This window comes from Gorilla gorilla, chromosome 13, assembly GCF_029281585.2.
Source record: "Gorilla gorilla gorilla isolate KB3781 chromosome 13, NHGRI_mGorGor1-v2.1_pri, whole genome shotgun sequence".
Classification (NCBI taxonomy): domain Eukaryota; kingdom Metazoa; phylum Chordata; class Mammalia; order Primates; family Hominidae; genus Gorilla; species Gorilla gorilla.
The window spans coordinates 134,404,012-134,422,221 of record NC_073237.2 but is presented as its reverse complement, the minus strand read 5'-3'; the positions used below and the strand labels follow the sequence as shown (position 1 = coordinate 134,422,221).

The 18,210-nt window shown below is 53.9% G+C and overlaps 1 protein-coding gene across 11 annotated transcripts in view; it reads right to left on the bottom strand.

The window, feature by feature from the left end:
* The window catches only part of CACNA1B (calcium voltage-gated channel subunit alpha1 B), a 248,526-nt gene that overhangs the window by 136,273 nt on the left and 94,043 nt on the right, over nt 1-18,210 (bottom strand). For all 11 annotated transcript variants that reach the window (XR_008668315.2, XM_055350334.2, XM_055350333.2 and 8 more), the window contains 4 exons: nt 14,462-14,574; nt 6,962-7,074; nt 4,668-4,799; nt 4,358-4,430 (listed from right to left, as the gene is read on the bottom strand). Coding sequence is in view for 10 of the 11 variants with exons in the window: in XM_055350334.2 (XP_055206309.2) it covers nt 4,358-4,430; nt 4,668-4,799; nt 6,962-7,074; nt 14,462-14,574 (431 nt within the window). In the remaining variant the exon portion in view is untranslated. The remainder of the gene's footprint in view (nt 1-4,357; nt 4,431-4,667; nt 4,800-6,961; nt 7,075-14,461; nt 14,575-18,210) is intronic.

Here is an 18,210-nt window from a genome sequence, read left to right as displayed (position 1 = left end):
CTGTGATTTTTTTATGCTATTTCACTGAAGAATTCTCCTTTCATAACCTGTATCATGTTTTTTATTTCTTTAAGTTGAATTTCACCTTTCTCTGGTACTTCCTTGATTAGCTTAATAATTGACCTTCAGAATTCTTTTTCTGGCAATTCAGAGATTTCCTCTTGGTTTGGATCCATTGCTGGTAAGCTGATGTGATCTTCTGGGGGTGTTTAAGAACCTTGTTTTGTCATATTACCAGAATTGTTTTCCTGGTTCCTTCTCATTTGGAACCAGAGGGAAGATCTGGGACTCAAGGGCTGCTGTACTCTTATCTTGGGGGTGCTCCCTTGATGTGGTGTTCTCCCCCTGCCCCGAGGAATGGGGCTTCCTGAGAGCCAAACTGCAATGACTGTTTTTGCTCTTGCAGGTCTACCCACCCAGTGGAGCTACCGGGCTTCAGGCTGGTACTGGGGAGTGTCTGTCAAGAGTCCTGTGATGTGATCCATCTTCAGGTCTTTCAGGTGCGGATACCAGCACCTGCTCTGGTGGGGGTAGCAGGGGAGTGAAATGGACTCTGTGAGGGTCCTTGGCTGTATTTTTGTTGAGTGTGCTGGTTTTATATTGGTTGACCTCCAGCACCTGCTCTGGTGGGGGTAGCAGCGGAGTGAAGTGCACTCTGTCAGGGTCCTCAGCTGTATTTTTGTTAAGTGTGCTGGTTTTATATTGGTTGGCCTCCAGCCAGGAGGTGGTGCTTTCAAGAGAGCATCAGCTGAGGTCCTGTAGAGAGGATGCAAACTTGCCCTAAGGTAGCCTAATTAAGTATTCAGGTTTCTCAGGGGTGGGCAGGACCACAGAGCCCCCAGGAGATTATAACCTTTGTCTTCGGCCATCAGGGTGGGTAGAGAAAGACCACCAGGTGGGGGCAGGAATAGGGTGTCTGAGCTCAGACTCTGCTTGGGCGGGGCTTGCTGTGGCTGCTGTGGGGGATGGGGGTGTGGTTCTCAGTCCAATGGAGTTATGTTCCCAGGAGGATTAAGGCCATTAGTCATACAGGTCCGCCAGGAAAGTGGGAGAAAGCCAGCAGTCACAGGCCTCACCCCACTCCCACGCAGCCCGCAGTCCAAAAGGCTGGTCTCAGTCCTACCGTGCCCACCCCCAACAGCACTGAGTCTATTTCCAGGCAGCCAGTGCCCAGGGCTGAGAACTTGCCTGTGGTAGTTCTTGGAGCAAAAGTTCATGATGTGAGTCTCCAGACGCTGTTCTGTCTGTCCGAGCAGGAGCTGCAAGCTAGTCCTTCCTCCTATCTGCCATCTTAATCTGATTCTGACCTAATTATTCAATTTCTGAAATGGTTCCATTTCCTGTTTTCTCTTCAGTTAATTTCTTCTTGGGTAAAAATACATTAGTATTTTTTATTCTAAATCATCCACTTTACTAAATGTATAAGCTTTTGTCGTGCTTTCAAATGATCTGGGTGGGTGGTGGTAACTCACTCCTATTTGTGTCTGAAAGTGTCTTTAGCTCTGCCCTCACGCTTAAACCACAGCTGTCTGGATTCAGAATTCTTGGCAAATAGTGACTGTACCCCAATGTTTCCATTACTTCTCCACGACCCTCTGGCATCTGTGCTCCTAAGACGTTGGCCATCAGACTATCTGTCATTATTTTGTAGAAAATCTATTTTTCTAGGGAAGCGTTTAAGATTTTCTTGAGATCACAGTTTGTCTAGGTCCGGAATTATTTGTTTATCCTGCTTGATCATCTGAGCACATGTTCTCCAGGACTCACTTGGAAGGGGCACTGGCCACCCTCTCTTTCGCACCTCACATGGGAGCCTCCACTCCAGCCCACCCTCACTTCCTTCTCTCCAGGAAGCCTCCATGCCCAGCTGGCTCAGCCCCACCACATCCTCCAGCTCACCCATACTCTCTCTGATCACATCTGGCATACGGTTCACTCTACTTCTAAAATGTAAATAGCTGTATATTTCATTTCTAGGATTTGATTTAGGTCTTTTCTTTGTTCTTAGGTGCCTTTTTTCATAATTTTGTGTTCTTTTAACTGGTTCCCCCTTTACCCCTTGGAGGATGTTAGGCATATTCGGTTTAAAGTCATCTGTGTTTGTTCTGTTATTTCCTTTTCTTTGGGAGCGATTACGCCTTCTGACTGTAGATGCTGTTGGCACTGTCTGGGATGCTGGCTGTTCCCAGCCCTCAGTTTGCAGCTCCACCACGAGCACAGCTGAAGCTGCTTTCTTCCTCCTCACATGCCCTCCCTGCCCCACTCCCAACCCCATTCAGAAGCAGGGGCTCCCACCCTGGGATCTCAGGACCCTGGTCCAGATTCACCTGTGGGAATTACAGACCTAGCCACCAGTCAGCCCTGCCCTGCAGCCTTCCTGGTCTCTGCAGCAGAACAAGCCTTTACCCCTCCTCAGCCTCCTCCAAAGGGCCCAGGTACCTCCCCCAGTGCTCAGAGGGGGCTGAGCCACACCTACACACTTCTGCCGCCATGGGACTCAGACTCCCAAGCCCATCTGCCTATCTCAAGCCATGTCCTGGTGCCTGGGTCTCTGCTGTCTCTCACCACTGTATGTTCTGTTCCATTTCTATTCCTCAGAGATTTTGTTTTTACTTGTCTAGGTCCTTTTATTTTCTAAGTGTATTTTTTTTATCTTATTGCTGTGTTCAGAGCAGGGGGCATGTAATGTCTGAATCAGAGCATCATCTGATCAGAAAAGCCCACTTTCCTCCCAACTTCAACCTCTCTCCCTCATCACACTCAGGTCTTTTCTTGCAACACACATGGCAAAGCGTGGCTGTGGTCATGGACCGCGCCACCCCCCTGGCATGGAGCCCCTCCCTGCAACAGCTTCTACAGGGCAAAGCCTCAGCCTGGCCCGCCCACACCTGGAGTTTCCCATCCCACACCTGCCACCTTGTCACCACCCCAGACACTCCTCACGTTTTTGCTGCTTTGCTGGGAATGCACTCCTCCCAGTCTCCCTTGCCTGACATTCAGGACCCTACGGGCAGCTCCAGGCCTGTGACCTCCCTGTCGTGCGGCTGGGAGACCACCCACCTCTGTCCCAGAGGCTGACATAGGTCCTGTCACCCACTAAGAGCTCAAAAACATCTGGGAGACCAAAGTCTGGAAGTCACTGGCCTGTGAGCAGCCGAGGCTTTCAAGTCAGAGAGAGGGAGGACAGTCGGAGGCTGACACTTGAGGAATAAGAGGAGAGGAGAAGAGGCAGCAACTCAAACATGAGACCAGAGAGGAAGAAGGGATGACAACAGCAAGGCCCTGACAGGCCTGGAGCAGATGCACCTCTGGGAGAAGAGCTGGCTCTGCCTGGCAGCGACTAGGAGCCGACGGGGCATAGGCTCCAGCCCAGCAGGGTGGGGGTGAGTGGGAAGATGTGAGAAAGGGGACAGTAATGGAGGACTGTGGTGCAAATTAGGACAGAACTCCTTTCAGCCAGTCGTCTAATTTGGTCTGAAGGATCTGCTGGTAAGACTTCCTCCCTTTGAGAGAGTGGGACCGAAAGGGCCCCTCTCTTCACACAGGTTGTAGGCTCCAGCCCTGACCAAGGGTAGGATCAGTAGCCCCAGGAGCGAGGGAGCCAAGCCAAGCCCCTGGCCTGCAGCAAACGCAGCCTGTTGGGCCTCCCTAAGAGGCATCACAGGCAAGACAACAGCCGCCATCCTGTTCAGTCTCAGACATGGCATCCAAGTATGTTTCATGGGACAGGAATGCAAGGCATGCTCTCATCAGTAAGGCTAGTCATGGGCAGGACTGTGGGGCCACAGCCTATGGAAGGGGAGAGTACCCAACCAAGAAAGTCCTCGAAAGGGAACCCTCCAAGAGGGCAGAGTCTGCATGAGCCAACAAGGTCTCCGTCGTAGAGAAGTGGGCCCCCAGCCCCCACTTCCCGAGGAGCTGAGGGGGGTAGTTTTCCAGATACAGACGAGAACTGAGGGGGTCACTGGGATCTGAGATAGTAGGGGGAGAAGTTCAGGAAGTGCTTTGTTTTTGTTCTCGGAGAATAAAAAACAGAAGTGCATGCAAGTCTCAGGAGCTAAGAGATAAACTGGTGGCTTGAAGGCCAGCTGGGCCCCCCGGGAACTACACTTGCTCCCTACGGTGCTGCCACAGAATCCAGCTTCCTTCACCGTAGGGGCTGGGGCCCCCGGACCTGGAGATCTGCAGGTTGCTGACTGCCTGTGCTTCCCTCGTTTGAGGAACACTGTGTCTGAAAAGTCGGCGATCTGGGCCGTGTGGAGGAACAAGGGAGGGAATGACAGGAGAGTCCGCCTTCCCAGCACCCAGGGGAGACGGGAGCCGGGCAGGCCGCAAATGTGCAGAGCAGGGGCCTTACCTGGAAGACAGTGAGGATGGCGGCAGGGAAGGTGTCGAAGTTGGTTGTGGGAGTCTCATCCTGGAAGTTGAACCTGAGGAAAACAGGAAGGCTTGGGAAGTGGCAGTCCCGTCAGCAGCGAGGCAGCGCCTGCAGGCTCCAGCATGGCCTCAACCTGCTCGCTTCAGGCTGCAGATGGCTGCACACTGGCCCCTCTGAGGACCTTCCTGGTGGGAAGGTGGGTGGAGGCAGCCTGGGCAGCACCGTCTGCTCTGAGCTCTGCTTCCCTGCAAGCCCCCAGCCTTGAGCTCTCCCTCCCGGGCCCACTTACTGTCCCCCAAACAGCTGCATCCCCAGCAGGGCGAAGACCACAATGAACAGGAAGAGCAAGAAGAGCAGGCTGATGATGGACTTCATGGAGTTCAGCAGGGACACCACCAGGTTCCGCAGGGAGCTCCAGTACCTGCGGGGCCAGGCAGGGGGTCTGAGCCAGCTCCAGACGCTGACTTCACATTCATGGCTCTCTGCAGCCACACTTAAGGCTCCACTGACTTTCTAAACCCTGAGGGCTGCACACCTAGGTGTGAAGTTAGAGCTTTTCTCTGGAGTTTCAGGCCCACTACCCTGGACTTCTCTCCCTGAGGGCCCCATGGGAAGGCAGAGAAAAACACACCCAGTGCAGGACTCACTTCGTCCTCCCAAACTGCTCCCTGTCCCTAGGTTCAGGAGGACGAGGCCACCAACCAGGTGGCCAGGCCCAATCCCAAACTTCATCCTCGGCCCCTCCCTGCCCCTCACTCCTCAACACCCAGTCAGCCACCAAGTGTCTCAGACCAGTGCCATGTGAAGCAAGTCCCACAACTGTTGTCATCAGCCCACAGCGGGAGAAGCTACACCAGAACCTAGAGCAGATCTGCAAGCGCTGTGGCCGGTGGCAGAGACCCTGGCTCCAGTGCCCCCTCACCAGGGACAAGGGACACACGGCGTGGAGAGCTTGTAGGGTGACACCACGCAGACTCTCTGTGGTATCCCTCAACGCTTCCCATCCCAGAGGGCAGTGACCGTGCCCTGCTCATGCACGGGTCCCCATGGCACACAGGTGCCACCGAGGCTGCTGACGGCAACTGAGGGGCCGGTCCCTCATGTCCCTGTGCCTCTGCATGTGCTGTCCCATCTCCCTGGAATGGAGGGACTGCAAGACAGACACTGGTCTCCTTCTGTGCTCACTCTATCCCTGGGCACCCCTGGGCTCCCAAACCGTGTCCTTCTCCCTGGCGCCCACATCAGAGGCCCCGCTATCCTCCATGGATTCTCTTACAAAGTACCTGAGGGCTAATGGCAGATGGGCTGGAAGACTCTGGGAAAGGAATCGAGCCTTCTCCTGGGACTAGCAGGGGTCTAGGCCAGCCTGCCTCAGGACAGGGTCACCTACTTCCTGGGAGAAAATGGAGCCTAAGATGCCAGACCTGGAGGTGGGGTAAAGGCAGCCCTGTGGACACTTCCTGAAGCCTCACAACAGCAAGTTCTGGGAAGGCAACAGAAGTCTGAGGACACACAGCACAGAGCGCCGGTGAGGATTCATGGACCCAGCGGGACTCAACTCTGCCCAAAACTCTTCTGCCTTTATAGCTTCATATCCTCCTATGGTCTTAGGTTTGGATTTAAAATGGATTGGAAAAGACCTGGGATTTCAGTTGCCCTGGGGAGGTCAGTGGGCTTCTGAGAGGTCGTCTTGGTCACTAGAGGTGTGACCTATGACCTGGCCCTGCATGGGCTCAGTGTCGGCAGTTCTGCTCGTTGGGCCCTGCAGCTGCCAAGGACACACACCAAAGTCCATGCTGGCCCACGTGTGTGTCCGGTAGGGTCCAGATGCTCAGGAGCCTCCGCGGTGCAGCCTTTGCTGCCGATGAGACGGCTGTGAGGAGAGTCTCTCTCTCTCTTCCCCACTACAACTCTGGCAGTGAGGGGAAAGGTTTTCACCCTGGTCCTTCTCTCACTACCTGCATCTGTCACTTCCTGGGCTTCAGTCTCTTTGTAGGCAAACTGCAGCAACTCACTTCCAGAGTCAAGTGGGACATAACTGTAAACATGGTCTTGTCACTGCCATCGTCAGCAAGGTGCAGGGTGGAGAAAGCAGGCCTGAGCACAGGGGCCAGGCAGGTGCCAGCCTGGCTCAGTGAGAAGCTCAGGACCATGGCAGGGTGCACACAGGCTCTCCAGGGGTGGAGCTGCAGGGGAGGTAGGCAGACTTGGGGGCTGGATGATGGAAAAGCTTCCATCTGATGACTTCTGTCTTCCTCATTAACTACAAAGCAAAGTCACCTTTGAAGGCTGGGAAGATGGGATGGTGGTTTCAAGACAGGAGACGATGGGAAATCGTGGAAAGCAAGTGAACAAGAAAGCTAAAGCGTGTGCCGGCAGCACGGAGGCCAGTCGGGGATGGCCCTGAGGGCAGATGTGGCCCCACAAGGCTGTTTTGGAACCACCTTTTGTATTTAAATCAACTGTAAGCCACAGGGAGAGCTTCTGGGTGCTGTGAACTCCTGGGGACAAGCACCCTGTGTGGCTGATCCCACGCCCTCTCCACCCTACACCTGCCCTCGCCTGGGAGCGCAGGGGACGTACTTCGTGACTTTGAAGATCCTCAGCAGGCGGAGGGCCCGCAGCACACTGATCCCAAAGGAGCTTCCCGGCTTGATGGCCGCCCAGACCACTTCAAAGACGCTCCCCACGATGACCTGCAACGGGATGGCATTAGCCTTGGGTGCACCGTATCTGCACCTGTGCATGCAGATGGATGTGTGTGCACACCCTGCGTGGCTGCACCTCTCTTTAAGGAACCATCCTGCTTCCTTGTCTGACAATCAAGTCAGATATGGTAACACAAGGCACACACCTCACACTGAGCTCTTGGAACCTTTGGGAAAGGCTGTAGAGTCCCACCAGTCCTGGTACCTGCCCTCCCTGCCACCCCCAACCCCAGACACACCAGGAGGACACAGGACATGGACCAGGTTAGGCCTGCTGGCTTCCTGGCAGACCTTACAACCACCTGGCCTAATACCTCCTCTGTGCTTGACCACAGCCTGGTGACACCGGTGTCTTCTTCAACAGCTCTGGAGCTGGGCAAACTTTCAGACAGCCCTGACTGTTAGACTGTTCTCTCACAGACTAGCAAAATCTGTCTCCCTGTAACTTCCCCTCCCTGGTTCTGCCACTGCTCCAAGATACTCAGATTCATAAATTGCATCTTGAGTCTTTTCTTCTCCCAATGACCAGGAAACAGCACATGCCACCAAGAACAGATTATGGCAAGCCTGCCTGTTTGTTTCATGCACTGTTGATGTTGGTGAGCTGGAATTTGTGAGCAAGGTACACGTCCCTCCTTCCAGCCATTCCTCAGATAGACTGTGAGGAGGGCCGTCCTGGTCAGGGCCTGGTGTGCGGGACTCAGAAAGGACAGACCAGTGAGGCTGGAACACAGCAGACCCTTTACCACCTTCCCTCTGGACAGGACAAGCAAGGGGCCCCAAACTGAATTCCCTCCCAGGCCACCATACCTCAAGGGGCACAATCTGGGCTCACAGTCAGCAGGAGCGCCCATGTCTTCTTCATGTGTGTAATTCTCATTTCCTCTAAGCCACACTTCTGCAACTGGTGTGGAGAATTCAAATGTTGAGCCTCTCAAGCTCAATTATATTGTATTTGGGACATATATTTTCCAAAGTTTCAGTCATTTCCACCAATTTCACATCAACTGCAAAGCTGATGAGCTTAACGTCAATGCTCTTATGAAGTCACTGAGAGAACGATGAATATGCTAAGACAGAGCCCTGTGGTACATCTCTAGAGACCTCCCTACAGATTGACACTAATCTGTTAACCAGCATGTCTGGGAATGGCTGTGCACCATTTATGGATCAACTCAAATGCACAGTCATCTGCTGCACATTTCTCTACGTTGTCCACAGATCGCCATTCAGAGAATATCTAACGTTCTGTCAACAACCAGGTACACCAATATGCACAGAACCTGTGATAACCCTATCAATACAACAAATTGGGTAAGCTTGCCACCCCAGTCTTGCCAAGAGTGCCATCTGTTCTTGGTGATCACATGTTGCCCTTGATCATCACCACCAACTTTTCTCTGCACTAGCAAATCATCCAGATGTTTGCCTAGGGTTGAAGATTGTAGTTTTCTAAATATACTTTCTTCTCATTGCCAGTCTTCCAGCATCTCTCCTGTTTTCCACTAATTATCAAAATTTGTCCTCACTGGTTCATGTAGTAGGCAGCCTCTAAGATGGCCTCAGTAATCCCTACCACCCAGTATTCACTCCCTTGTATAATGCTATCCCCTTAAGGATGGGTTGGACCTAGTGACTCACTCTTAGTAAACAGAATACAGCAAAAGTGATGGGATGTCACCTCTGAGATCAGATTACAAAAGGACTGGTTTCTGTCTTGGGAACTCTTGACTCTTTCTCTGAACACCAGATATCATGTCATAAGGACACTCTGGCAGCTGGGAGAGGCCCATGTGACCAGGAACAGAGGCCTGCCAGCAGCCACACCAGTGAGCCTGGAAGCAGATTTTTTTGAGGTCCATTGACAGCCGTAATGAGCATGAGGCTGGAAGTGAATTCTCCAGCCCCAAATGAGCCTGAGAAGACTGCAGCCTCACTAGAGACTACAAGCCAGGTGCACCCAGTTAAGCCACCCTGATTCCTGACTCACAGAAACAGTGAAATAATAAACATTTTTCTTATGCCACCAAGCTTTTGGATAATTTGTTCCCCAGCAGGAAAAGTCAATACAGATTTTGGAATCGGAAGTGGGGTGATGCTGTGATAAAAACCTAAAATGTGGGAGTGGTTTTGGAACCAGAGGATGGACACTGAGCAGCACATTAATGAAGGGCTAAAGCGCACTTAACACACAGTTCATAGAATTTTGGACATTAAGCATGCTGCACATCAGGGTCTGCAGGAAAGCGAGGAGAATTTCATAGGAAACTAGAGGAAGGGGTCCTGTTGTGTGCTGGCAGAAAATTTAGCCACACTGTTGCATGCAGCTATGTAAAAAGTAGAAAACAGGCAAGGCGTGGTGGCTCATGCCTGTAATCCCAACACTTTGGGAGGCTGAGGCAGGCAGATCACTTGAGGTCAGGAGTTCGGGACCAGCCTGACCAACATGGTGAAACCCCATCTCTACTAAAAATACAAAAAAATTAGCTGGACGTTTTGGTGGGTGCCTATAATCTCAGCTACTCAGGAGGCTGAGGCAGGAAAATTGCTTGAACCCGGGAGGCAGAGGTTGCAGTGAGCCGAGATCGTGCCACTGCACTCCAACCTGGGCAACAGAGCGAGACTCTGTCTCAAAAAAAAAAAAAAAAGGTAGAAAACATGCTTAATCAACCAGGGGATCAACCTCAAGAGATCTCTGAGCCAAGTGCTGAAGGTGCCACCTGATGTCTTCTTGCTGCTTGTAGTCAAATGTGAGAGGAGAGAGCTAAACCAAGGAAAGTGCATTAAATAAAAGGAAGCCAGGACTTGCTGGTTTTGAATATGTTTAGCCTCTCCCGATCTCAACATTAATAATGGCAAGGTCTCAACAAAGATATGGAAAAAAATGCTCAACACCACTAATCAGAGACGTGCAAATCAAAACCACAGTGAGATATCATCTCACGCCAGTCAGAATGGCTATTATTAAAAACTCAAAAAATAACAGATGTTGGCGAAGCCACGGAGAAAAGGGGATGTTGGTGGGAATGTAAATTAGTCCAGTCACTGTGGAAAACAGTTTGCAGATTTCTCAAAGAACTAAAATAGAACTACCATTTGATCCAGCAATCCCACTACTGGCTATATACCCAAGGGACTATAACTCGTTCTACCAAAAAGACACATGCATTTGTTCACCACAGCACTATTCACAACAGCAGGGACACAAATCAACTTAGGTGCCAGTTAACAGTGGATTGGATCAAGAAAATGCATTATATATACACCATGGAAGACTGCACAGCTATTAAAAAAAAAACATGTATTTTGCAGTAATATGGATGCGGCCAGAGGCCATTATCCTAAGTGAATTAATGCAGAAACAAACACCAAATACCACACGTTCTCACAAGTGGGAGCTAAACAAGGATACACATGGACACAAAGAAGGGAACAATAGACACTGGGGAGTACTAGAGGGAGGAGGGAGGGGGAAGGGGTTGACAAACTATTTTCCGGGTACTATGCTCACTCCTTGGGTGATGAGATCGTGTGTATCCCAAACCTCAGCATCACACAATATACCCATGTCACAAACCTGCACGTGTAACCCCTGAATCTAAATAAAACTTGAAATTTTAAAAAGAGAGAAAGGTGGCATGGTCTAAAGATGAAGCCAAGGGCAAGACTGTGACTTTTATTTGAGATCCCAAAACGATCAAAGGTGGTGCCTCAGAGCACTACTCAGCCACACTTTCAGGCTCTTCAAAGAGATTGAGGGTGCCTCACACATCTGGTCAATGAAGCAGGAACTTCTCTAAGACACTGGAGGTGTTGACCCTTAGCATCTCAACAGGAACACAGACAGAAAAGGTCTAAGGCCTAATAGCTGTGGGTAGAGCTTTTTTCTAATAAAGTGAACCCCAAGCTTCAAAACATATCCATAAAGTTCTTAGAGGACATATATGCAGAGATATCACCAACTAGGACTGAAAGAATCAAGACAATACAAAACGAAAATAGGTCTTTAGATTCCCAAAATTCTGCCGGTGGGAAGTAGGCTGAGAAAACAATTCAGCTGAAAACCTGAACTACCTTTCATGGAAAAGCAAAGGGAGTGAGAGGGCAGAACCAAGAGCCCAGAGGGCTTCCTGGCTGTAACAATGAATCCCAGACTTTCCCGCATGTGCCCAGCTGGATTTCAGAATCCCTATGGACCAGTGAGTGGCTCAGCTTCCTGGTGTCCCCTTGCTGAGCAGGAATATCTACTGCAGTTACCCTATGCCCATCCTACCACTGCACACTGAATGTTGAGTGTAGATAACTCTCTAGTTCCACAGGTCAACAGATTAAGAGGCACCGCGGCCACTGCACTTAGGGAACTACACCGAAGGAGCCTCACCCACACCTGGACCTAACTGAGGATGAGATTCTGGATTTTGAGCTGATGCTGTAATGGATAAGATTTTGGGGAGTTGGCAGGGTGAAGGTGTTTTACACTGGGAAGGATATGAGTCACTGAGAGCCAGAGGGCAGGCTGTGGCAAGCAGCCTCTTCGATGGCCCCAGTGGTCATCACTGTCTGGTGTTCACATCCTTGCATAATACCTGCCCCCACATATTCCTCTCCCCGGCCCAGTCACTGGGCCCAGTGACTCACTCCTAACTAAAAGACTATGGCAAAACTGATGGGATCTTTCTTTCAAGACAGGGTTTCTATAGCTTCTGTCTTATGTACGTACTCTCAGTTCTCTCCCTCAGACCACAGCTGAGGACATTCCGGCAGCCTGTGGAGAGGCCACATGACCAGGAACTCGGCGTTCCAGCAACCAAATGCATGAGCTTGACACCAGATTCCCCAGTGCCAGTCAAACCGTGGAATGACCATATCCTTGGCCTTCAACTGGGCTGAAGCCTCATGGGGGACCCTGCGCCAGAGATACCCAGTGCCACACCTGAATTCCTAAGCCATAGAAATGTGAGACAGATTTTTGTAGTTTAAAGCTGCTAAGTGTTAGAAGAATGTGTTAGCTTATGTGCAAATTATCCCCATGTCCTGAGATCCAGTCAGTTCAGATCAGAAGATTGGAAGACATGAAAAAGATCCCTGCATCTCTGACGCCTCCATCTCTTCGGCTCCCTTGGCCGATGCACTCAGACCTTCTTTGTGACCAAGAAGTCAAAGGGTAAGAGGGGTTGTTGTCTTCCCACCGTCTATTGAAATCACAGGTCTCCATGTCTCAGAGAGCACGCTGGATGATCACTGCCTTCCCTTCCTCAGAGATCAGAAGCACAGCATGATGCAAAACCACTACCCCCGAGGCCAGAAAGCCAGGCTCACCCACTGACTCCTCTCAAACCGATGGGCAGCCTGGGGCCAGTCACACAATGTCTGTCATTATCATCAGTAAAATGAGAGTCCTTGTGAGGATTCAACAAAATCACAGACACAAATGTCTACCACCTGTGTAAGTACGATGCTTATAAGAGAAAAAGTCCAATTAAGCTGAATTTTCTAACTAAAGCTTTACTACCACGGACCAGGCCCCTCTCTGGCTCCTGTAAACTCTGCCGAGCTCCAAACCCTCCCTTGGGGGGTGGCACTCCTACTCCCCACTCCTTCCTGAGAAGGCAGTGCTCCCACCTGTCACTCCTTCCTGGGGGGCAGTGCTCCCACCTGTCACTCCTTCCTGGGGGGGAGGGTAGTGCTCCCACCCTTCACTCCTTCCTGGGGGGGGGGGCGGGGGTAGTGATCCCTTTGCTCTTTCCTGGAGGGGGCAATGCTCCCACCTATCACTCCTTCCTGGGGGGGAAGTAGTGCTCCCACCCTTCACTCCTTCCTGGGGGGGCAGTGCTCCCATCACTCCTTCCTGGGGGAGGGCAGTGCTCCCACCTGTCACTCCTTCCTGGGGGGGAGGGTAGTGCTCCCACCCTTCACTCCTTCCTGGGGGGGCTGTGCTCCCACCTGTCACTCCTTCCTGGGGGGGGGGGCAGGGTAGTACTCCCACCCTTCACTCCTTCCTGGGGGGAAGTGCTCCCATCACTCCTTCCTGGGGGAGGGCAGTGCTCCCACCTGTCACTCCTTCCTGGGGGGCAGTGCTCCCACCTGTCACTCCTTCCTGGGGGGGAGGGTAGTGCTCCCACCCTTCACTCCTTCCTGGGGGGGGGGTAGTGATCCCTTTGCTCTTTCCTGGAGGGGGCAATGCTCCCACCTATCACTCCTTCCTGGGGGGGAAGTAGTGCTCCCACTCTTCACTCCTTCCTGGGGGGGCAGTGCTCCCATCACTCCTTCCTGGGGGAGGGCAGTGCTCCCACCTGTCACTCCTTCCTGGGGGGGAGGGTAGTGCTCCCACCCTTCACTCCTTCCTGGGGGGGCAGTGCTCCCACCTGTCACTCCTTCCTGGGAGGGAGGGTAGTACTCCCACCCTTCACTCCTTCCTGGGGGGGTAGTGCTCCCACCTGTCACTCCTTCCTGCGGGGGTAGTGCGCCTGCCTGTTACTCCTTCCTGGGGGACTCTGCTCCCACCCTTCACTCCACCCTGAGAGGGGCAGTGCTCCCGCTCATCACTCCTTGTCACTCCCACTTGTCGCTCCTTACGGGAGGGTTTGAAGTGCTCTGGTACAAAGACTTGGAGGGGTACTTACTCCCACTCCTCCCTCCTCCCTCAGGGGGCGGCGTGCCCACCCATCATTCCCAGCCTCCAGCAGGAAGACTCAGAACTCAGCCTCTGGGCAGGTGCCGACAGTGCCACATCCCTAGGCTCTGAGTTCAGGTCCCAGAAAGTGTCCTGTGCTCCCTGTGGGGTCTGAGAATCCAGGAGATTCTCAGACTGCCCTGCCCTGACCTCTGTGCTCAAGTGTCATGGTAAGCTGTGAAACACACTGCCTCCAAGGCTTCCCCTACCTACATAAGTTGGTAAAGAGACCCAGGCCAGGGCCACCACCTCCCCCAGCCCCACAGAGAGGGCAGGACCATCATGGCCTATCATGCCCCAACCCCAGAAGTGCTGGTGGTTGTACCCAAGCCTGCCCAGGGTCAGAGCCCCCCTGAGCTCCACTGGGGAGAGACTGAGCCCTCCACAGGTTTGTGAGATCCCAGGCATGGAGGTAGCTGCAGAGCCTTCAGCTGATTATGAAAGTCTATGGACAGGATCAGAAGAGGGAAGGGTGACCTCCCGCCGACAGAGAGCGGCTGAGGCTGACACTCCCATCAGTCAGGCCCGGCCAGGACAGGCCTCCCTCTGCCAGCCCCCTGCTCCTCACTGTCTTCAGGCAGCCTTTCTGACCCATGTAGGGTCACAGACCCCAGCCCACACTGGGCATGGCCTATGGGAGGGGGCTGTGTGCGCCTGCAGGAAAGGATACAGCCTGGGCCCCTGATCAGGCCTCTCACTCACCCCAAAGTCGAAGCAGTTGAAGGAGGACCGGAAGTAGCTTCTGGGCCCCAGGCCATACATCTTCAGGGACATCTCTGTGAGGAAGAGACCCAGGAAAACAAACTCTGCAAAATCTAGGAGAAGCCGGAGAAGAGGGGGATTAGCTCGAGGCCTCCTCCCACTCTGGCTCCAGCCCAGACTGGAGGACACCAGACCTCTGGGCCTTCCCAGGGCTGAGCCTTCCAGGCCTGGCCTATGGTCCTATGCTCTGAAGTCTCAGCCCAGGAAAGGAACGATGGATTCAGAGGGACACGGAGAGGTACCTGTTCCAGTCTGAAAGGTGGTGAGTCCCTAGTGCCTCTGAGACCCAGAGAAGGACGGGCTCAGCAGGAGGCAAGCTCCCGAGATCAGCCCAGGTGTGAGTTCTGGGGTCATGGGGGTGCCCCCTCCTCACCAGAGGAGGTCCTGGGGCTATGAGGCAAAGGGCCCCATTTACCCCAAGGAGAGGCCCAGCTACAGCTTCCAGCTGGTCCTTCCGCCTCTGGCCTCACCCCAATCTCTGACCGAAGGTGGGGTCCCTCAACCTCCTTGTCAGAATCTCCCACCTTTCCACTGAGACTTCCCAGTGGAAAGACGCCTCTCCCCAGAATGTCCACAGCACTGTGGCTGACTTGTATTCTGTTCACGTTTGCTGCCCCGAGGGTAGACCTCCTCCACCACTGCACTCCTCTCCAGCACGAGGCTGCCAAGAGGCACTGTCCCCTTGCACTGTCACCAAGTCACACAGAGGTTCCTGCGGGCACAGCAGCAGTGGAGGGGGGCTGTCTTGGGCCCAGAAGTCCTGCTGACCCTTCCGGGCCTCGGTACTGAGGGAGGCCATGCTGGGGCTAGAGGGCTGTGCTGGGAATTCAAGGTACACAGACTCTGCTCACCCAGCCCAAGCAGAAAGAGGGAAGCAGCACAGAAGAACGCCGTGGCTCCAGAGCTGGGTGAGGCCACAGGAAGCAGGAGGCCCAGCGAGGCCCAGCCGCTGGCTGAGCCAGGAGTCCTAGGCGTCAGGGTGAGGCCACTGTCTCTGACTCTCCTCCCAAAGGGTTGGGCAGGGATTGGCTCTTAAACTTCTCACAGTGCTGGTCAGGCCAAAGGCATCATGGCTCTGCCAGGGCAGCAGGGGCTAGGGAGGCAACAGAGCCCAGGGCAGAGCCCACATGGAGAACAAGGCCCTGGGAGGGCATGAAGGGCAGGCCCCTGAGAGTCCACAACTGGGCAGAGTCCAGCTCGGCCTTCCCAGGGCTTCTGAATCCCCCTCTACAGTCTCTGTTGGGACACGGGACCTTCAGCAGACACAACTTCTGATAAAGCAGACACTGGAAGAGGGGGCCACACACTCTTCCCACCCCTATGCTCCTAAAATCTCCTCCACCAAGGGCTGTGCTGCACAGGTCCAGACAGCCTCGGTCGGGGGCAAGTCTGCAGCAGCCCAGACCTGGGATAAGCAGAGATGACAACTTCACAGACCACTCAGGCACCGTACAAACAGACAGGAGTCTCAGGGAGGGGACACCCCGCTTTGTATGGCCTGAGGACATGGACAACCAGTTCCTTGGAGCAAGTCACCTGCAGCAAGCCTGGCCTCTGACACCAGCCAGAAAATCACCAGGCACTCAAGCTAAGCATGGGATGATAACAAGGCCAAGCAGCGTCCCTGGAGAAGCCGAGAGCCCCCTGTGAGAGGCATGGATGCCCAGCGACCCTCAGGCAGGGCTGCTCGGGAATGGAAGGATCCACCCTCAACTGAGACCACTCGACCCTACAGCTCTGACCTGGGCCTGGCTGTGCAGACCACCAGGTGTGAGATGTGGCAGGAAAGCTGTGCCCCCTGCAGTCCAGCGCAGAGCACCCCAGCAAGCCCAGGGGAATACACAAGCAGCTTGGAAAGTCCCAACACGCCTGGCCACAAAGTCCCAGAGCCCCTCTGCGTGGGTCACAAAGGCCTCGGGCTCCCCACACGAGGGGCTCAGACCCAGGGAGGAGAGGCCCCAGAGATGGGACTGCTGGCACCCACCCCCTAGATCTGGGAGGGGAGGCTACCCAGGCACACACCTTGCTCCCCAGGAGACCAAAGTGAGAGCACTTTGCAAGGAACAAGTACAAGAAATGCAAACGGTAAAACTTTCAGAGAAAGAGATCTAGAAATCCTCCAACATCCTGTCTGCCCTCTCACTCTCCCTAGGAACAGAGGCCCTCAGCCTCACATACTCAGCCTCCACTCTGAGGCCCAGAAAGGGCATTCATTCGTACACTCTTGTATCATGCATCCTACCAGCAGGCACTGGTGCTGTTTTGAGCCAGCATGGGGACAGAGTTCACCCTTCTCCCCAGGAGTTCACAAGCTGAGGGGGAAACAGAGACAGATCACTAAAACCAGGTTTTGTCTTCTAAGAGGATGGTGTGCTATGGGAGCAGAGGGAGGGTGAGCAAGTCTGGTGAGCTGCATAAGGCCCCCCAGGGGCTCACAGGATGGCAAGTCCTGACAGTGCCCCTCTTAACCACTCAAGCCTCAATTTTGAAGGTTCTGGCAATGCATTGAGGGCAGGTGCTTGGAGAATGGACAGCCGAGGTGCACAGAACCCACGATGAGCCCCTGCGAAGCTGCTCTAGGCTGGGCGGCCACACCCCCTCGCCTCTGGCAAGCCTGTCCTACCTACTGAGCAAGCCTCCCTCAGGCCCAGCCCGGCTGTCAGGGACACTGCCCACGTTTCCCTCCAGCCGTTTTTCCCTCAGTGACACAATGAAGCCAGGAACTCCAGGAAACCACAGAGAAGACACAGTAGCGGTCTATGGTCAGGGATGCCTGTGGCCTCACCAACGCCTGGACACTCCCAGCCCTGTGCTCCCATACAGCAGATGCGCGACTGGGCTGTGCAGCCCTACCCCTACCCCACTGCCTGCCGACTCACTGCGCACCAACAGCCTCTCACGGGGAAGAACAGGCCTAGTCACTGGGTCAGGAGGAAGTCCTTGGTCCCCACCTGACCCCCAAGGGTGGGAAAACCTTAGCCGGAGGACTCAAGAGAGACACTGAACTCAGGCCCAAGCAAAGTCCCGAGGTACCATCCCGTGGGCCCCAGGACGTGTCAGTCGGGAGCTGGGACAGGCAGTTCCATGTACACAAGCTGCTTCTCGACCTGCAGCCGCCCAGGGAGCCTGAACCGGAGCTCTCTTGGCTCCTTTTGCTTCTGCCCCCCCCCACACCATCTCCCTGTTCGCAAGTCGTAGATTTCAATGTTAAGTTTGGGAAACTGTAGCCCAGAGTTCCACCCCAACACAGCCACTCTCCCACCCATGCTTCCAGGTGACCTGCAGCCCCATCTCTCCCACTGTGGAGCTGTCAGATCCTGCAGCTCAGGGAACCCTCACACTCCTGGGCAGAGCAGGTGAGGCCCTCTGGTCTACAGAGCAGGGCTCAGCCAGCCGGCTAGGGCCCTGGTGAGGCCACCGTCACAGCAGGACACAGTGACAGCCAGGCTGGAACTGGGAGCTGGGATAGCTCTTCTCTGGAGTCGGAAAAGGCTTTCCTGGGTGCCTCGGCAGCTTCAGGCAAACAGGGCCCTCAAGGGGAGACTGAGGCCCTCCAAGGAGCCCCAAACAGGCCCTGTCTCCAGATCAGCTGTAGACACCCAGCAGGGTGAGTGCAGCTGACCCCTGGGGTCAGGAGGGCTGAAGCACTATCTGACAGGACATAAAACATGGGTGGACTCTTTGGTTTT